The sequence below is a fragment of the Branchiostoma belcheri genome, unplaced genomic scaffold, assembly GCF_001625305.1.
Source record: "Branchiostoma belcheri isolate BF01 breed outbred unplaced genomic scaffold, Haploidv18h27 scaffold4, whole genome shotgun sequence".
NCBI lineage: Eukaryota > Metazoa > Chordata > Leptocardii > Amphioxiformes > Branchiostomatidae > Branchiostoma > Branchiostoma belcheri.
Window position 1 is genome coordinate 6,448,185 of NW_017804020.1, and position 18,670 is coordinate 6,466,854.

Sequence of the window (18,670 nt, forward strand, 5' to 3'; positions counted from 1 at the left end):
CTTCCCGAGCCGGACAAACACAAAACTCCGGAAGTCCATATCAAATTGGTGACTGAAAATAAATTCCATTGGCCCTGCTTTGGCAAAAAAAATGAACTCGCCCAAATACAGGTGTGTTGTTCGCCATCTTGAGTTACCTTATTACACTTCTTGGCTAGATCTGACATCTGAGGTATGGCTCAGTTGGCGGAGGGCAAAGAATTTCTGCGTTACCTGAACAGTCATTTCAACGGTCAACAGGTGTTCAGGAAGACCTCACTTAGGGTAATCTACAACGAACAGTACACCGCCTCAAGACCTGAAGGTCGCCGCACAGGCACTTCCTTCAGCAGTGTTCTGTATGTCTTGAGCCAGGAGGACATAATCCGAATTGTCTACCGCCGTAATGGGAACCACCAAGTCAACATTGAGTATTTCCCTACGACTGGAGGAGGGGTGGAAACGTCCACAGTCAACACACAAGATGCTGACCTCTACAATATCTACCATGCGAATTGCACAGCCCAAACTTCTACGCGACATGGAGGTACTCAACTTGTTTTATGTGTGTTTACAAAGAAGGTTAAATGTTCTTTGGGACAGTAGGAAAATTTGGGTGTCACGATATGCAAATGAACTCCTAAGGTTTGAGTAGTGCTGCTCAATCTGTTGAGGCTGTAATTGATACTGACAAATGACCTTGACCTCCGGGTTTGTCAAGTCCCTTTCATTTCTTTAACGCATTAACACGAGGCTCGGCCTTCCGTTTGAGAATATAAGCCTTTACGAAAACAATTAATGGCATTAACAAATCTTTTTTTAGTTCTTTTATAATATTGTTTAATAACGGCTAATGATAAACCCGTCACGCGTCACGCCACCGTAAGTAACGAGCTGTGACCCATGAAATCCTTTCTTCAGTGGTGTTTTCTTACCGGGGGAAAATAGTTTCCCCTCTGTCGCAAGTTGTTTGCGTTGCTTTTGACCGTGCGTACGCCCAGAAATATAATTTATGCCGTCCGGCCTTCCATCCGTGATTTGTCTCACCAGGAAGGCTACAATAATATGTATCCACACCTCCTTGGTGGCGTGTAGGCACACAAACGCAAGACAACATGCACATCAGTTTTGTAACAGGTTTGGCAATAATGGGTTGCACCGTATTGTTGGCATTCCTCGTGTTCTGCTATGTTTTATACATTCCAAATCGTTAGACTATTGCATAAGGTATGCAGCTGCTGTTTTCTTGTTTTGTCTCCCACGTTTTAGCCTGAAGCTGAAAAACATTCCCTCACAGCACTCATCCGGTAAACCAAATGTCACAATATCTTTGTATCTGTATCTGTATAGCCGGTATAACCGCCCTTGGGCGTAACACACCAGCTTCGCAGTACGCGGCGCGGCGGCAGCTACATTACACCGAACGACCTGTTACACCTAACTCTTAAACCAAACCAAACCAAACCAAACATTGTTTGCACCTAACTCTAAACATTGTTCGCGTAAGTTTGCATTGTTTGTCATGTGATGCATGGTTAAAGACGCATGATGCATGGTTAAAGACGCGCTGTCGGGCTGGTACCTCGGGCGATACGGAATACCCCTTGTTGGATTCTATATGTACAGTATAACTATAACGCACATTCGCGGTGTTATAGTTTCTCGGCAAGAGGCCATATCGACATCACTGCTTTACGACTCAATACGACAAGGGCCGAAGTAAAATGAGATACATGCACTGGACTTACAAAAATTGAGCAGTGTTGACAAGTGATCTTCCTGTCTCTCTCATAATTATTAGGGATGTGTAATGTCTGCTCAAGGAGGGCTGAAGGGACGGAGTTTCTTATGTTCCTTCACGAGCAACGCCTCACTACTGTCGTGTCCAAGGCAGCGCTGAAGAGAGTGTACGAGGTGCCCTACACCAAATCCAAGCTTAACAGGAACTCCAACCGTCGGCCCGGCACGCAATTCTCCCAGGTGTTCTTCATGTTGCGTCGGCAGAAGAAAGTACGAGTCAGAAGCGACCGAAGTATTGTCATCACGGCGCACGATCCTAATCTTTCTGGAGACGGCGCTGAAGAAACCGAGATTGCGCTTCCTGAGGACCCCGTACAGAAGGAACAAATGCTTCTGGAGTGGATGAATGAGCATAGGTACAGTGTATAGCTGGTCGATTTTTCCATGTTCTGCCACTGCAAACGCCCCTCAGACTGTTCACTAGTAGACTATGGTCATCAATTGCTAAGCAGCTCTGCCTCTCGGTGGCAAAAACTGTAATTGCACCCTTATACATTAGTGAGGTAAAGCCTTGTTTTATTTATTTCGTGTGTTGATTTCTTATTAATTCAATGCAGAGGCATCCTAGTGAGAGACAAGTTCGACATCGAAGTCAGCTGCGAGTTGGACGGTGAGCAAGGGAATATCATCATCAACATGGAGAGGAATCGGAGGAGAGATTCCGTCACTCAACTTTCTCTGAAGAACACGGGATATTTCGACGTAGTGTTCCTCGGAGGAATGATGATGTGGAAGAAGCCACAGTATACGCTCAAGGATGCGCACCGGGTGACTAATGGGGTACGGACACACACTATTGGTCCAGGTTAGCGCGAGTTTTTTTTTTTTTTTTTTGGTATAATAACGTTGATCATTTCATTTAGGAGAAGGCACTAAGGTATCTCATTATGAGGTCTGCTACTTTATCATGGTCTTTATCATGAAGAAGAATTCGTCTGTTTCTGTCATCAGGCTATTCACAGCTGTGCTTATTGTGTACAATTGAAGGAAGTGAATTTACCTTGCACATCGGTACGAATGTATTGGTATACTTGATGACAAGTAACAAACTTATTTTGTCATCGTGTTCCTCAGGAGCTGAGTACAGTGTCGAGCTTCGCATCCGCCCCATCCGTGGATACACCCGCCACTACGTCCCTGTCGTCTTTCATTTCCGTCGGCAAGAGGACAATAGGAACTTCCACATCGCCAGGTTTGTTCAGTTTTGTAGGTTTTCGTCATGTCATTTTCACTGGCTACTCTGCGCTCAGGAGTAGTACGAGCCGCATGAGGACGTTTTTTTGGTAGGTTTTTTGACGTGCTCTCCTCTGTACATGGAACCTACCTGCTAACATCCATTCGGACTGCAACCTCTACCATGTACCAATGAAGCGGTGCACAGAAAACAAAAACCCGTACATAGTGATGTATAATTAGGAAAGCTAACCATACAACCACGACGTGCTCCTACAGGTTCTTGTCTGCCGGCGTCACAGATGACGTCATCCGCTCCATGAGACCCACCCAGCCTTACTCGCCGCCGCAAGGGGGCGCGCCTGACGACTTCGACGAGGAAGTGGACGGAGTAAGACCCGAGCCGTAAGTAAAAAGAGTTGTTTTTTTACAGTCACCTAGAATAGTCCGTAGTTTGTTTGTATTTTTCTGTGCATGTGGATGATCGTTTAAATTAGACAGTCAGCACTTTTCAACTTCGATTAATGTCACTTTAGATCAAAGACTGACTTGAAACTATAAGGATTTATAAACATATTCCTACAATCCTGATCGGAGTTTCTGTTGTGAATGTATTCATAGACCTGGAAGAAATGGACTGGAGATGGGCCGGCTTGATCAGTATCCCATTTCGCACGACGTTCGTAGACAAATCAGGGCAGACAACCAAAATCTAGATGGACTCAGGTAAGATCTTTTATAGTATTATCAGATCTAGACGTCCTGAGCGCTTGCTATAACATTATCCGTTAGTCATAGCTTTCCGTTTGCAGCTTATGTGTTCATTTAGCTGGTGTGTTAGGCCAGGGACGGTTATACAGGTACAGAATTTGAAGTGGCTATAATATATTGCGGCTGTGGGTTTGCTTAAGACCCAAAACCTGTAATTTTTTTAAAAAGTTTGTGATACCTCAAGCTTGATATATAGCTTTCGACTATATGCCTTACAACAGGACACAGTTGTCCATTCTATTCGGCACCTTCCAAGAGTACGGCACCCGGTTCGGGAAACTTCTGCACGCCGAAGAGATCCAGATGGAGGTGGACATCAGGATGTATGATCTGGAAAGAACAGTCATGGGCAGGGACTCCAACCCCCGGCTTCTCACTCTGCAGGTTTGTACACATGTGAACGCGCGCATGTTTTGAGAGGCCATAGCTATATATAGATATAAATACATACAGAAAGGATACTGCATCCAGCAACATATATAATCTATTAGTCGAAATATTGTGAAGGTTTCACCCCAGAAAACGCATTTTATTTTATTTTATTTTCCGTCATTTTTATACAGGGTAACCCAATTCAGTGATGGCACTGCTTTTCAACGGGGCCCTGTATTACACAGCACAATACAACAATCACATACAAATAATAACATTAGCATACAAAAATTATACAATAACAGTAATAAATAGTAATAATAACAAAAAAATACATCATTGTCCAGTCCAGTCATTGTCATTGTCATTGTCCAGTCCTATATGTTGGCATGGAGGGGTCAGAGGTCAGGCCAATTCTTACATTTCATTTTAAAAATGGACATGGACGGACAGGTCTTAATAGCAGTTGGCAGCCTGTTCCAGAGGGCAGGGCCTCTGTAGGAGAATTTGCGCTTTCCACATTCAAGGCGAACAAGCGGCAGTTTCAAAGATAGGTTCTGGCTGTGTCTGGTGGGGTATCTGTGGGATTCAAAAGCCATCTGGAAGTTATCTATGTAGTCTGGGAGTTCATTGTTGACTGCCTTGTACATTGATTGTAGCAGGTGCAAGTTTCTCCGGGATGATAAAGTTTTCCAACCTAGGGTAGATAACTCACCATCGCCAACATGATGTGTATAACGTAAACGAAGGATAATTCTCACTGCCCGGTTCTGGTACTTTTGCAATTTGTCAGACAAGCATTTACCACAGTTTCCCCATATCACATCGCAGTAGTCTATTTTAGGTAGGACTATACAGTTAAACAACATTATAAGAGTGTGTTGGGGCAGACATGGGATGAGGCGTCGTATGACTCCCAGTCTGGAAGAGACCGCATTACACAACTTGTCAATGTGAACTTGCCATGTTAAGCTGGAGTCAAGCCAAACGCCAAGGTACTTATAACTGGAAACAACTTCCAAAATGGTGCCAGAAAGGATAACTGACAATTGTTCTGTAACTGACTGCAGCCTACGTGTGGTCCCAAAAGCATAGCTTTGCATTTATTAACATTGAGAGTCAGTTCATTTGTTTCCAACCATGTCTCAATATTACGAAGATCCGCATTGAGAGCATTGTTTACATCTGTGACTGTCTTGGACGCATAGAAGAGAGCAGTATCATCTCGTCGTTCCTTTTAAGATAGTGTAGAATGTAGAGGTGTTATGGCAAAAGTTAAGTTAGTAACGACAGACAGGTTTTTGACAGGTTCCTGGATTGGCCGAGAACCGCCCGTCCGTGCTGAAAGGAGACCACCTGTTTGCCTATGAACACCCGCGAGGACAAGTCGGCACGACTCGGTACAAGGGCTACGTGCACCACGTGGAACTCAACCAAGTCAAACTTGGGTTCCATCGACGGTAAGTTTGCTTCTTCAGATCAATCAACATTGCAACATAGAGCAAACTTCAGAACTCTCAATAAAGATTCTTATTTTGTCAACAATTTGTTTCACTTCAGACAAAACAAGACTGATGAACATATCTTTTATCCTTTTCAGACTTTTGGACAGGTACCTTCCAGGTAAAACGTTTGACGTGCGGTTCACCTTTAGCCGCCTGCCGCTGCAGCTGCAGCACAGGGCCGTCAGGACCGTGCCCACCAGGAACATGATGGAGCAGGTCCTCTTCCCTGAGGACTCCTCCGTGGGACTCTTCCCTACAGCCAGGGATCCAGATGAAGATCTGAAGTGAGATGACTATCTGCCCCTTACCTAGATTATAATAATTTTGTTATAATTTGTTTGTATTCATTCATTTTTATCATTGTCTATATACATGTATGTTAATCTTTTTTTCACGCCTGACTAACTACCGAGTGATTGACACAGATAGATGAATGAAAATAAATGATACCCACTGATAACTGTCTGTATCCGATCAGCCTACTGAAGGTTTTACATTTTTACATACAGTTTCTGTTTGGTCAGACACATTGATACGTGACATCTGTAACCCAACGTGAACAACAGTGTCCGGTTCCTTTTCTTCCAGCTTCTTCGACCGGATGCTGCGAGAGAACGAAGAGCAAAACCAGGCTGTGCGGCACATCGTGGCCGGCACCTCCCGCCCTGCCCCGTACCTCATCTTCGGGCCTCCGGGAACGGGCAAGACCATGACAACGGTGGAGGCCATCAAACAGGTGCCTATACATGTACATGTTTGCCCCACTCGGCTAAGCATAGGTCACATATGTTACCAAACATGCATATGTATATAGATGTCTTGGTAATATATCATCATAAGAATCATAGCGTATTTTCGCTAGTTTTTTTAAGGCACGGACTTACAGTGCACGATCACAGCTTCCATCTACTGCAGACTCACTGAAACTACTGTGCCGGTTGCCGCCAAACTTTGGCTTTATTATGGGACTCGTAATACCATCTTTTCTATTCTTCTTTTAATTTTTTTATTTTGCCAAAATCAGAAATCGTTTGAATTTCTTATCTAAGTATATACTATTTCAGGTCTATCGACTCCACCCGAAGAGTGTGATCCTCGCCTGTGCCCCCTCGAACAGCGCGGCAGATCTCCTGGCACAGAGGATCATCAGGGAGGCGCAGATCAGGAGATCTCTCTTCAGGATGAACGCCCCTTCACGATCCAGCAACACTCTCCCACAGGACCTGAGGGTATGGCAGATTTAATGTTCCAATTGTGTTGATTAATTGATTACTTGCTATATGCATACAATGTGATGGGGTTAACGTTAGGGTATAGCTAGCGTCCATATTGTCCTCCAATAATATTGTATCTGTATTACGTTTCCTCATCTTAAAATGACATCTCCCGACGTCAACGGGTGAGTCGCCAAGCAGTGGCTATTTATTTTGTGTTCACAGATGCGACTACGTACCTATTATTACGTAAGGTACTTGACACCATGCCAGGACTAAGCAATGCGTTCAACACAACATCGTTTGACGTAAGTTCAGATATGTGTACTAAATGATGTTTCCATTCATAAGGACGCCAGGTGTTGTAACTACGATACCAGTGGTGAGGTGTACTTCCCAAGCAAAGAAGAGATCATGCAAAAGTACCGCATCGTCGTCACCACAGTGGTCACGGCTGGAAGGTAGGACCGTAGGAGTGATTTTTTTGTCTCCACCTGTGTGTATACTGCATCTACTAATGTCAGCGTGTGATTGGGATCTCTAATTTTGCTTTGCGAAGTTGGATTATCATGGACAACCAAATTAAGTTTTTTCACACGTTTTGAAGCAGACTTTGAGAACAAGGTATGTCAATTGGAACGAGAAAAAACGAGTTGTTTTCTTTTTAGTCGAAAACCTTGCTCTATATGATCCCATGACGTGCTCAAGCTCATATTATGCGTCTATCTCACATTTATTTACAGGCTTGCCTCAGCAAACTTCCCGCCCGGCCACTTCACTCACGTCTTCATCGACGAGTCCGGACACGCCGTCGAGCCGGAAGCCGTCATTCCGGTGGCCGGGCTGCTGTCTCCGGAATCCGGCGGGCAACTCGTGCTGGCTGGAGACCCCAAACAGCTGGGTCCCGTACTCAGGTCTCCTGTGGCCATAGCGTGTGGGCTTGGTAATCACAATGATCCTTGCCAGGGTCTCCTTGCTTTACTACAAAAGCTACACTATGTCATTGAATGGGCATATCTAATGTTATCAAATCTCAAACTCTCAAATGGAAATCTACGCATGTCTATGGTTGAGTGAAGAACGGAACAAAGGCATGTTTCTGCTACATGCAGCAGACCTACACCGGCGATGTCGTGATGTAGCGTTAGGGTCCTGACGTATGACGGACATAGACAAGTTGAATGAAGCCTCGTTAAGTGGGAAGCCACTAAAGTACGACTTGATGATTATTCATGCCACTTTTGCTCTGAAAGTTTTTGCTACACAATGTTCCCCTGTAGGCATGTCCCTACTGGAGCGGCTGATGACGGAATGCCCGGTCTACAAACCTCGCGCAGACGGACAGTACGACTCCAGAGTGCTGACCAAACTCGTCCGGAATTACCGGTCCCATCCCGCAATCATTGAGGAACCCAACGAACAGTTCTACGATGGAGAGTTGGAGGTGCGATGAGAAGAAAAAAATGTCTTGAAGTTGCAAGTGTTTCTACTAACAATGCGTACCAATTTTGTAGCCATCTATCCATTCAATACATATCTTTTAATTAATATGTATCTGTATATCTACATAATATTCCGTACATAAATCAGGATAAGGATAAAGTTCGAAATCATGGGACATGGCATCTGTTGATGATATGGCCCTTGTCATCACCAAAAGACGGCCCATTAACTGACACATTTTAATGTCCACAGGTTTATGCTGACCCGCTGGTGAGGGAATCCTTGTGTCGCTGGGAACATCTTCCGACGGAAGACTTCCCAGTGATTTTCCACGGCGTGGAGGGAGAGGATAAGAGAGAGGGGAACAGCCCGTCCTTCTTTAACGCCAGAGAAGTCGCCACAGTCCTGGACTACGTCCATGAGCTTCTGAACAGCCGCGGGACTGTCCGTGTCAACAAGAGGGACATCGGCATCATCTCTCCCTACCGCAGACAGGTACACCCTTGTGATTGAAATCCTGCCAAACCTTTCCTTATAATCTTTTACGATATGTGTAGCTTAGATTAGTACCTACGCTGTACGTTCTTATTATATTTGTATGATGAAACAGACTTTTGCTGTTATTGCAGTCTTATACAAGACAGTACAATCTCATTAAGATCAGTACCTACGCTGTTCTTATTATATTTGTATGATAAAACAGACTTTTGCTATTGCAGTCTTAGACAACCTCCCATGGCCACATACGACAAAGTACAAGGCTATAACGCACATTCAATTAAATAGGAAAAAACGTTCACAGCAGGACGGACCGGGTGCTAGCTATGGTGACGTTCATCTCCCTCCTTATACGGCCGTGTGTCTAGGTTCAGAAGATCCAGCAGCAACTCCGGCAGCAGTACCCCACTGACCACGCCCAGCTAAAGGTGGGGTCTGTTGAGGAGTTCCAGGGTCAGGAGAGGCTGGTCATCATCGTCACCACTGTCAGGAGCCCCAAGCTCGAATTCCTCCGCCTAGACAAGGAATACAACCTGGGCTTTCTTAATAATCCCAAGGTGAAGTGGGGTACCTGCCTTGTCATTGTTAGAAAGGGCCATAGCTATGAAATTGAGTCTGCTTCTTTGTGCCTATGTCCTGAAAATCACATTACATTCTTTATGACGGTCAGAGCTGAGACGCGTGTCCATGGGCGCGCACGTGTATGTGTGCGTGTGTGTGAGTGTGTGTGAGTGTGTGTGTGTGTGTGAGTGTGTGTGCGTGTGTGTGAGTGTGTGTGCGTGTGTGTGAGTGTGTGTGTGTGTGCGTGTGTGTGAGTGTGATTTCTCTCATGAATTCTCGTTATTTATGCACAGCGCTTCAACGTGGCCATAACCAGAGCCAAGGCCCTGCTGATTGTTGTGGGAAACCCGCACACACTCTGTCGAGACGAGCACTGGAAGAAGTTGGTTTTCCTGCTTTCCTCAGTCCCTCTCAAAGAAAGAGTTGTCAAAGTTTCACAAAAACAGGAAAACAAATAGGTAGTGTCTGTAAAAAAAGTCCGTCTAGTTGGGTGTCTATATTTTCCTGAAGATCAAAACAACAAACGACGAGCATGCCCCAGTCTGTACTCTAATAAAGTAGCCGCACACCCTTTTCACATTTGTATGATGGCCAAACCAGGTTAGCTGCTTTGGGTCGCCTGACAGCATGAACCAATAGGATAATGGAATGATTATCAATCCCCTACACACACAGTTTCCTGGAGTACTGTCTGGAGGAGGGCGGCTATCACCCAGACAGCTGCGAGTTCCAGTTTAGTCAGGACCGCGCGGAGGATGTCGTGCAGCGGTTTGCTGCAGTCCGCTTGGACGGTGAGCAGATAAAGCCCAACTTTACGTACCAATGTGCATAAAAGTCCTAAAGCGTCAGACCCATGAATATCTCGGAGGTCTCTTCAGGTGTAGAACAAGTTAGATCAATACTCCCTCCCCTCATCTATCCCTTTCCCTCATTTACAGCCGTTGACCTACTCACTAGGATCATGATATAGGCTATAATACGAATATTTACCGCACACATGGCGCTGCTCGTCTTGACTTGGCGGGCTTTAATTTCTGATATATAGAAAGATTATCCTCTGATCGTAAACTTAAACATTTTGTGTTGTGTTGTGTTGTGTTGTGTTGTATTGTATGGTATGAGCTTTCATGTGGAAGGGTTTTGCAGTTTTAACTATTCATTTGCTTTGTTTTTTTCACTGGTTTGTTTGCTTCGTTTATTGTATCACAGATACATCCAGACCTCCTTCTGACGACAACAATGACGCAAGTCAAGTGCAGCTTCAAGAAGAACCAGAATGGCGCCGTGAAGATTGAAAACGTCTTAAACATCTTTTACTTAACTTTTAAGCTAAGTGTCCTATAATAATCTTACAGGAAATCGCGTTCGTAATGTCAGTATTTTACAAAGTAATTCGATCACGTTGCGATTTACGTTACATTTCAGATCATTCTAGTATTGAATCTGTCAAGTGGAATGTTTCATTTCTAATCTGTGTTTGGAGTGAAGTGTTGAAAAAAGAGGCTATAATCAGAATGCACTATTAACAGGATTTTTTTGTCCAAACATTTTTTCTTGCACTATGTCTTGAATAGCAAACTGATGGCTGATGCCCAGCCCCCTTTTTAAACCTTGCGATCTAGATCAATGTTGATCTGTCTTCAATGGCCGACCGTGTTGTTTTTAACCGATAATCCTGTCTATTGTTTAAATGTGTAGTTTTCTTGATTCAATAAAGATGATGTCGAACAAAATGTATGCACTTATATCGTCTATCAACTGAAAATCTCTCAGGGTTGGCTGTTTGCTTTGGTCAAAGTGTGTCGTGACGTACGAAGAAGACAATTAATTCTAAAAGTAGATGGTTTTAGCGGGGGAAGAAGCTGGGTGTAGACATCGATGATAACTTTCAAGACTACGACCAATAAAAAAAAACATTGTTACCGTACCGTGGTTCTCTGAGCGGCAGTCTGGTGACCACAGAGGCAGGCAACCAGGGGAATGATCCTCTGTGCTGTAATCGCCATGGTGGCGGTGAAAACGTAACATGAAGAACTCTGTTAGCTGTTCTCCTAACAGAACCGTGCTACTATTTCCTCCTCGTGGGAATGATAAGGAGTAGACTTGTTTCCTCTATGTTTTTCACCTGTTTCCTCAAGAAAAACGTTAAGGAATGTGAGCTGCAGGTATCCATGCGTTCAGGTAGTTCCTAAGGTCGTGGAGGGTCATGGGCGCATTTACATACTGCGGCACGCAGTACTGGAAATGTACATGGAAACGTAAGAAAACCTTTGTTGTTATTTTTCATTTCTTTTTCCCTCACTACTCGGCGTAGTTTCCTACGTCACTACCAAATATCGGGTGAATGTACCAGGAACACGGCGCGTCCGCGGAAAAATACCCCTTTATGAATCATGCACCCCCTCCTCTTTTCAGCATTTGGAATAGTCCGACATAGGTATATGCATTGTTTGATGTCCTCGGTGACGTCAGGGGATTTCACACAGTGGGTATTTCCCGGCCAACGGTTTTCAGACCACGCAGCATAGTTTTCTGGATCGTTGTCTGTAGTTCAGACGTACTTCATAGCCAGAGAAGAATTCAAGGGTTTTGCTCGTATTTAAGGTAAGAGAACCTTTCTATCATTGTTGGGAGACTTAAAAGTGTTTCAGTTACCAGTACATGCATTGTATTCAACACACAGCCAACGTAATGGTGCTTAAAGTAGCCAAAGGTTGAGGTATAAACTGAGTGGCCATGGCCATGGCGACAACTTGGGGGTAGGAAACAACGTAAGGCCACACCAATTTAAGTTGTTGGTTCTCGGATTTTTTCAGAAAAAATATGAAGCGACAGGGCGAAAAAAAATAAAAATAAAAACAGGTCTAGGCATCCTATTATAGCCCCAAATGCTACAATATGAGCCATGAAGTCAACAAAAAAGGCTGGGTTAAAATTTAAAGTATAAATTTTGAACTTTTAATCAAACCACTGCATTGATAGATGGAAAAAACTGTAACAACTAGGAAGAAAAGGAATTTCCTCAACTGTTGGGGGCAAAATATGAGCCATTTTTTAGTTGATTCAGAACCAGAATCTTTTTTTTTTTTTTGCAAATCAGAAAAAAATGAAGAGGCGAATCCGAGAACCAACAAATTAAATTGGTGTGGCCTAAGGATACAACGCTACGTTATAGTACGGGGACATGGCACATATTTGAATAGCCATTTTAAAAGTTGACGGTTTTGTGGTAAGACTGGTAAAACTGAACGGTCTGGTATTTCCTGTTCGTACCAGTGACTGCATGGAACTGGGTCTTTCCGAACGCGGAAGTACGCAACGGCCTGGCAAAATTACGAACTAGACTTCACCACAGGTTGGTCAGGGGGGACGTGACACTGAACCCTGGAATCTCAACAAAGTCATGGGCAGAAATGTAACGGAAGGTATAGGAAGCTGTTCTCTCTGAACCTCTAACATTTAAGGGCCATATGCCACAGGTGTCCCTTTATATAGAATTTTACATGAGTTCTTTTCCTCCTAACTAACCACTGACATGGTCAGCTTAAATACATTTCAAGTTTTGGCTTCCCTATGTTACATTACTAAGGTACAGAGGAGTATTAATCAACATTATCCTTCATGCATCCCTCCCCGAAACCCGGCAGGTACTACGGTATGGTTTACACCTGACCTTTAGCATGTGGGTTGCATGTGTATGACGCAACACCGAAACTGAGCCAACAGGTAGGGCTGGTGTCAATGGTTTCGGTGACAATAAGGAACCGTGTTTTCATATGTGTGTGACGAAACAAGTGCAACTTTGATCAAGTGACGAAACTTGATCAAAGTTCTTTCTATATGCCAGACTGATCGGATGATAGAACACGCCTGTGGCAAGTGGTCAAGCGTGAAGCAAGAAAACAGTGCCACATCGGGAAGAGAACTCCGAAACTGCTTTGTTCTTTGGCGGTTGCTATGTAGGTAAACAGATCGATATCGTGTTTCATATACCGTGCTGAAAGAAAATAGCAATACCGCGACTATGAGTGCGCTTTTGAGCAGTACCTATACACGAGAGAAATAATTTAAAGAGAGAAAAGTGTGAGATTCGGGGAGAAGCAAGCTCCGTCGGATCCTGAGAACTTTGGGAACCCTTAACATGTTAACACATGTTCCCATCACGACAAGCGTCTAGATGCCAATCGTCGTCTCGTGCACTGTTTTCCTGAGAGATCGTGATTGAAATTTCGCATCAGAACGAACTTTTAGGGACTCCTCGCCTTCGAAGCTTCCATCGGTACATCACAGTAGGGTCGACGGTCCGCGTGGAACTTTGCTCCGCGGACCCGAAGTTTACATGTGCACAAACGCATGTTATGACAAACGCCAACATTGTTTATATGCACTGCTAATATCAACCAGGTAAATTAAAGTAAGTTCCTTTTCCCTAGTTACAGACATGGCGTACATCGGCAAGAGAACGTATCGCAGACCAAACATTAAGGCTTCTCCACAAGAGATGCTTGCAGAGGGAACGGAGTTTCTCCAGTTCCTTGAGGGAAAAAACCTCTCTTCTCAAGATATCACCAAGCAAGAATTGAAGAGTATATACGAAGGGAGCTACACCATGTCGAAGTGGCCCTCTCGCCGTCGTAGGGGCACTCCGTTTTCGCAAGTACTTCGTGTCCTGAGGAACCATAACAAGGTACAAAGATTTTTTTCATATTTTTTAAATATTATTCTTCATATTTTATACAGGGTTGCCCACTCAGTGGTAACACTGCTTTTCAGTGGGGACCTGTACATGCAAGATAACTAATACTTTCGTTGAACTAAGCAATGTGATTTTACGAAACACCAAAATGAATAAAGTAAGCAATGTCCTACAAATTAACATCATATACAGCTGTATACAAATAAAATCTGTGTTACCGTAACCCACCACCAACCGTTTAAGTTAATTGTGCGTTTGCAAACTGTGCAGGTCCGACATAATATTATTTGTTTGATGTGTAAACTGTTCTATGCGGATGTAGCAGTGTGTAGTTTTTCAAATATTTGTTAACTTTCTTACTAGTCTGTTATGTATTTTTTTTAAATCCCTGTGTCCTGTAGGTGTGCTGGATTGATAAATACGAGTAGAAGTGTTAGATGTGTTTTATTTTCTAGCATGAATTCTCTGCAATGTTCTGGTGATGTTTATAATAATGAACATCCTTCCGCTGACAGGTTCAGATCGGGCGCTCAGGGAACGTCATCATCGGCACGGGAGAGTTCCTGGTGGCCAGGGGGACCACGGCGGTGGACCAGCACCTCGGGCTTCGCAGCCTGCAGTCCCTGGAGCAGACGCAAGGGGACGCCGATGACGGTGCCACAGAGACAGCTCTTCCTGATGACCCTGCCCTGCGGGAACAAAAACTGCTCGGGTGGATAAAGACCCACAGGTAGCTCATACACGCCCATCACCGACACACTGAATTATATTACTACAACTGCATTGCACAGGGTGTAAAACCATCAGACATATATATGTGCATGATATTTGTAATTGTACTCATTCACTCATTGCAGGGATGTCTTGGTGAAGAACAAGTTCAATGTCGAAGTCAGCTGTGAGCAGGACGGGCAGAATGGCCACATCGACATCTCCCTCCAGAGGCACACTGACGTCTGACGGTCAGGAACACGTCCGGGTCCAGTGTACGGCTTCTGGGCTGTGAGATGGTGTGGAGGAAGCCGCAGTTCGTTCTGTCGGACGAAGATCACGTGGCAAGTGGTTTGGGGGAACACCTACTGGGCCCAGGTATGAACGAGTATTACATTTTTGAGGTGGACTTAGTTATCCAAGGTTTGATAATGTGAAAATTCTCTATGGCCAGTTTCGAACTCTTTTTCTGGCGGTGAAATGTCTCTAAACTGCACAATCCATATTGTTATAATTTTCTAAATAGCTACTTAAAAGTTAACCAATATAGTAAAGTACTTGTTATGCCTCATAGTCAATTTGTGGTCCTTTTATTTTTGCACTTTTGACTTTAATGGTAGCCGTTTGAATGAAGCTAGTGAACATCAGGTGAAACCAACTTTTCCCCGTATTTTCAGGAGATGAGTATGACATCAACCTGCGTGTCCGCTCCATACGCGGATACACCCGCCACTTTGTCCCGGTCATCTTCCACTTCTGTCGCCGCCTGGACAACAAGAACTTCCACATCGCCAGGTTCCTGTCTGCCGGGATAAATGACGAGCTCCTCCGCGCCCTGGCGCCCGCCCAGCCCTACACGCCTCCGCCGAGGGTCTACCGGGTCGTGCGGGGAACTCAGGAGCTCGAAGGAGTGAAACCCGACCCGTAAGAATCTACTTCTGGTTTTGATTACAACATTTATATTTAAACAAACCAAAATCAGACAGCGCAGGTTAAATGATGTAAACCCAAAGGGAAACGCGTATTCACTGTTCTATTCCGATTTCTTGTTAAATTTCAGTCCACAGAGAGACGGGTTAGTGATGGAACGTGTCGGCTATTATAACATCCCGTCTGACCTTCGCTGGCAGCTGAGGGGACGAGGGTCAGACATGTTAAGGTAATCTGTTCTATTTTTGCAACTTTTCTTAAAACCGTCCCATTTATTCATTTCGGCATCGAAACATGAAAACAAAAAGAGGTACACAAGCACGACAGAATACAGGGTGGTGTTGACAGGAAGAGGGAGAAGCACGTGCACGTTCTCCCGGCTGCGTCTTATTTAGACGTCAGGGTGGGGTTTACAGTCCGATTTGATTAATAAAATGACACTATGCCACATTTTTCACAATGAACTTTGTTTTATATGACATTTTGATAGCAGCTTTTGTGTTGTTGGCGTTAGCGGAGAGCTGTCCGGTGCTCTGACGTTCGCGGGTTACAGCGGCAGGTTCGGCAAACTACTGCACACGGAGGAGATTCAGATGGAGGTGGACATCCAGCGGTACAACATGGACGACGTGCCGCTGCAGAAGGACAACAATCCGAGGCTCCTTCGACTCAGGGTACTACATTTCAGATGTTGAGTTTAGTTTGGTAAGGTTTTATTTAGATCTCCATTCGTGACTTATTGCTCGTGGTTACTGAAGGAAAAGTAGCACCAAGGACAGGGTCAGTTTGTATGGTATAAGGTAGCATTACATGGTTACTGAAGGAAAAGTAGCACCACGGACTGGGTCAGTTTGTATGGTATAAGGTATACGTAGCATTATATGGTTCCTGAAGGAAAAGTAGCACCAAGGACAGGGTTAGTTTCGTATGGTATAAGGTAGAATCGCATGGTTACCGAAGGAAAAGTAGCACCAAGGACAGAGCCAGTTTGTATGGTATAAGGTAGCCTTAGATGGCTACTGAAGGAAAGGTAGCACCAAGGACAGATGCATGCAGAGAATTGATTTGATTGTGTTGTCATTCCTACATCAGGTTCCGGGATTGGCGGAGAACCGCCCATCTGTGTTGAAAGGTGACCATCTATTCGTCCAAAAGCGATTCGCGGGTCAAGCTGGGGCGACCCGTTACAAGGGTTATGTCCACCACACTGAACTTCTGGAGGTCAAGCTTGGCTTCCATAGCCAGTACGTCTCACACGTTTGTAATTCTCGTAGGTTAAGACATACCTATCTGCACCAACAACGCATAATAGGGTACATGGTGTTTATATTTCATAATATGGTGGTCATATGTCACATTTAGACACTTGTGTAGTGTCAAAAGAACCATTGCTGTAAATGGTAATCCTTCACGTGATGTAGCACTAATTAAGTTCCGTGCTGATTAAGTTCTATGGTAATAAGTGTAAGATGTGCAATGTTTTTTCTCTAAAAAACTGAAGGCTCTCCATAGATATGGGTTTTAACCTTAAAAGGCGTTTCCTAGTGGTAGCAACCAACTCGCGAGATCGTTAGCGTATTTATTCCAGGAATGGCGTTTAATCGAGCTCTAATCTACATATAGTTCTAGTCTATCATTCAATGTCGTCAGTACGTCAAGATGTTTTCTTCTTTTTAGGCTCGTGAGTAGTTTCATAACGGGGATGAAGTTTGATGTGCAGTTCACCTTCGGCCGCCTGCCCCTGCGTCTGCAGCATCGAGCCGTCCAAGAAGCGCCAACAAAAGCCATGATGGAGTATGTGCTGTTTCCTAAACACTCAGGCGTGGGGTACTTTCCGGATATCAGGGATTCAGAAAGTCTCAGGTACTAGATTCTCGTTCATGACAGACCTTTCAGACTCGCATAGTGGTTTGTATGTCATACGTATGTCATTAGTTGGCGCCCCTCTACCCAACGACAATGGATGATACATTGATTTTTTTTCAGTTTATTCGACCGGATGCTACGAGAGAACGAAGAGCAGAACCGAGCCGTGCGGCACATCGTGGCCGGCACGTCCCGCCCTGCCCCGTACCTCATCTTCGGGCCTCCGGGAACGGGCAAGACCATGACAACCGTGGAGGCCATCAAACAGGTGCTCAGTTCTAAGGTTCCTGCTATGTCATAATAGTTAGACCTGGTAGTGCATGGGCTTGGTTGCTAAAACACGCGAATAAGTAGTGTCTCCTTAGCATGAACATACTTAGATTAAGTGGGTCCCAAAGTCAGCACAAATACAAGGAAAATGTCGTTATCGTAACGTTTAACTCGATGAATTAAGGGCATTTTACACTGTGAAAAGGTGAAACTGCACATGTCATGATAACAGCGTATCTTGTGCGACCACATACTAGTATCTATAAGCAGTACATCTGTATTTCAGGTCCACACTCTGAACCGCGAGAGCGTGATCCTGGCCTGCGCGCCCTCCAACAGCGCAGCTGACCTGCTGGCTCAGCGCCTCATCAAGCAGCCCCAGTTCAAGTCATCCCTCTTCAGGATGAACGCCGTTTCCCGTCGGTGGGACATGCTACCTCAAGATCTGAAGGTAAATACCATCAGAATTCTCTCTACTAAATCTGAAGGTAGCCTGATGGACTCCCAAACTAAGTCGAAGTACAAGTACTAAGTAGTTCCTCTACAAAGCCGGCTCTTCAAATGATGGCATAACAATAGATGAGTGAAAGATTCATTTTCAAGCGACAAATCATCTTTTTCTTTACTAGGAAGCCGAGTGCTCTAACTACGATACCAGTGGTGAGGTTTACTTCCCAAGTAAAGAAGAGATCATGAAAAAGTACCGCATCGTCGTCACCACACTAGTTACTGCTGGGAGGTAAGTGATCATGAGGGGGCGGATACCCTTGGTAGTACAAAATATTCGAGGGGAGGTACAGGGTGGTCACAGTAGAAAAGGCGTAAGAAAAACAATTACAACCTTCTGCTTCTTTAAAGTCAATAAATAGGAATACTTATAA

General features: G+C 44.5%; 4 protein-coding genes across 4 annotated transcripts; all 4 read left to right on the forward strand.

The window, feature by feature from the left end:
* The first annotated feature begins 102 nt into the window (after positions 1-102).
* Positions 103-9,774, forward strand: LOC109476971 (putative helicase mov-10-B.1). The gene is made up of 17 exons (XM_019777987.1): positions 103-526; positions 1,781-2,135; positions 2,337-2,584; positions 2,854-2,971; positions 3,232-3,357; positions 3,574-3,678; positions 3,945-4,107; positions 5,404-5,555; positions 5,696-5,884; positions 6,189-6,336; positions 6,665-6,829; positions 7,166-7,275; positions 7,558-7,757; positions 8,095-8,258; positions 8,510-8,752; positions 9,124-9,312; positions 9,610-9,774. The coding sequence occupies exons 1-17, from the start codon at positions 175-177 to the stop codon at positions 9,772-9,774; spliced, it is 3,192 nt and encodes a 1,063-aa protein (XP_019633546.1). The 5' UTR covers positions 103-174.
* A 2,048-nt stretch (positions 9,775-11,822) lies between these two features.
* On the forward strand, positions 11,823-14,972 carry LOC109476972. The gene is made up of 4 exons (XM_019777989.1): positions 11,823-11,920; positions 13,750-14,003; positions 14,528-14,742; positions 14,870-14,972. Exons 2-4 carry the CDS (start codon positions 13,758-13,760, stop codon positions 14,970-14,972), a joined length of 564 nt encoding a protein of 187 aa, XP_019633548.1. The 5' UTR covers positions 11,823-11,920; positions 13,750-13,757.
* A 47-nt stretch (positions 14,973-15,019) lies between these two features.
* Positions 15,020-16,348, forward strand: LOC109476973 (putative helicase mov-10-B.1). The gene is made up of 4 exons (XM_019777990.1): positions 15,020-15,101; positions 15,401-15,647; positions 15,784-15,882; positions 16,168-16,348. The coding sequence occupies exons 1-4, from the start codon at positions 15,020-15,022 to the stop codon at positions 16,346-16,348; spliced, it is 609 nt and encodes a 202-aa protein (XP_019633549.1).
* Positions 16,349-17,639: 1,291 nt separating this feature from the next.
* LOC109476974 (putative helicase MOV-10) lies at positions 17,640-18,532 on the forward strand. Its single transcript, XM_019777991.1, has 3 exons — positions 17,640-17,787; positions 18,076-18,240; positions 18,419-18,532. Exons 1-3 carry the CDS (start codon positions 17,653-17,655, stop codon positions 18,530-18,532), a joined length of 414 nt encoding a protein of 137 aa, XP_019633550.1. The 5' UTR covers positions 17,640-17,652.
* The last annotated feature ends 138 nt before the right edge of the window (positions 18,533-18,670 follow it).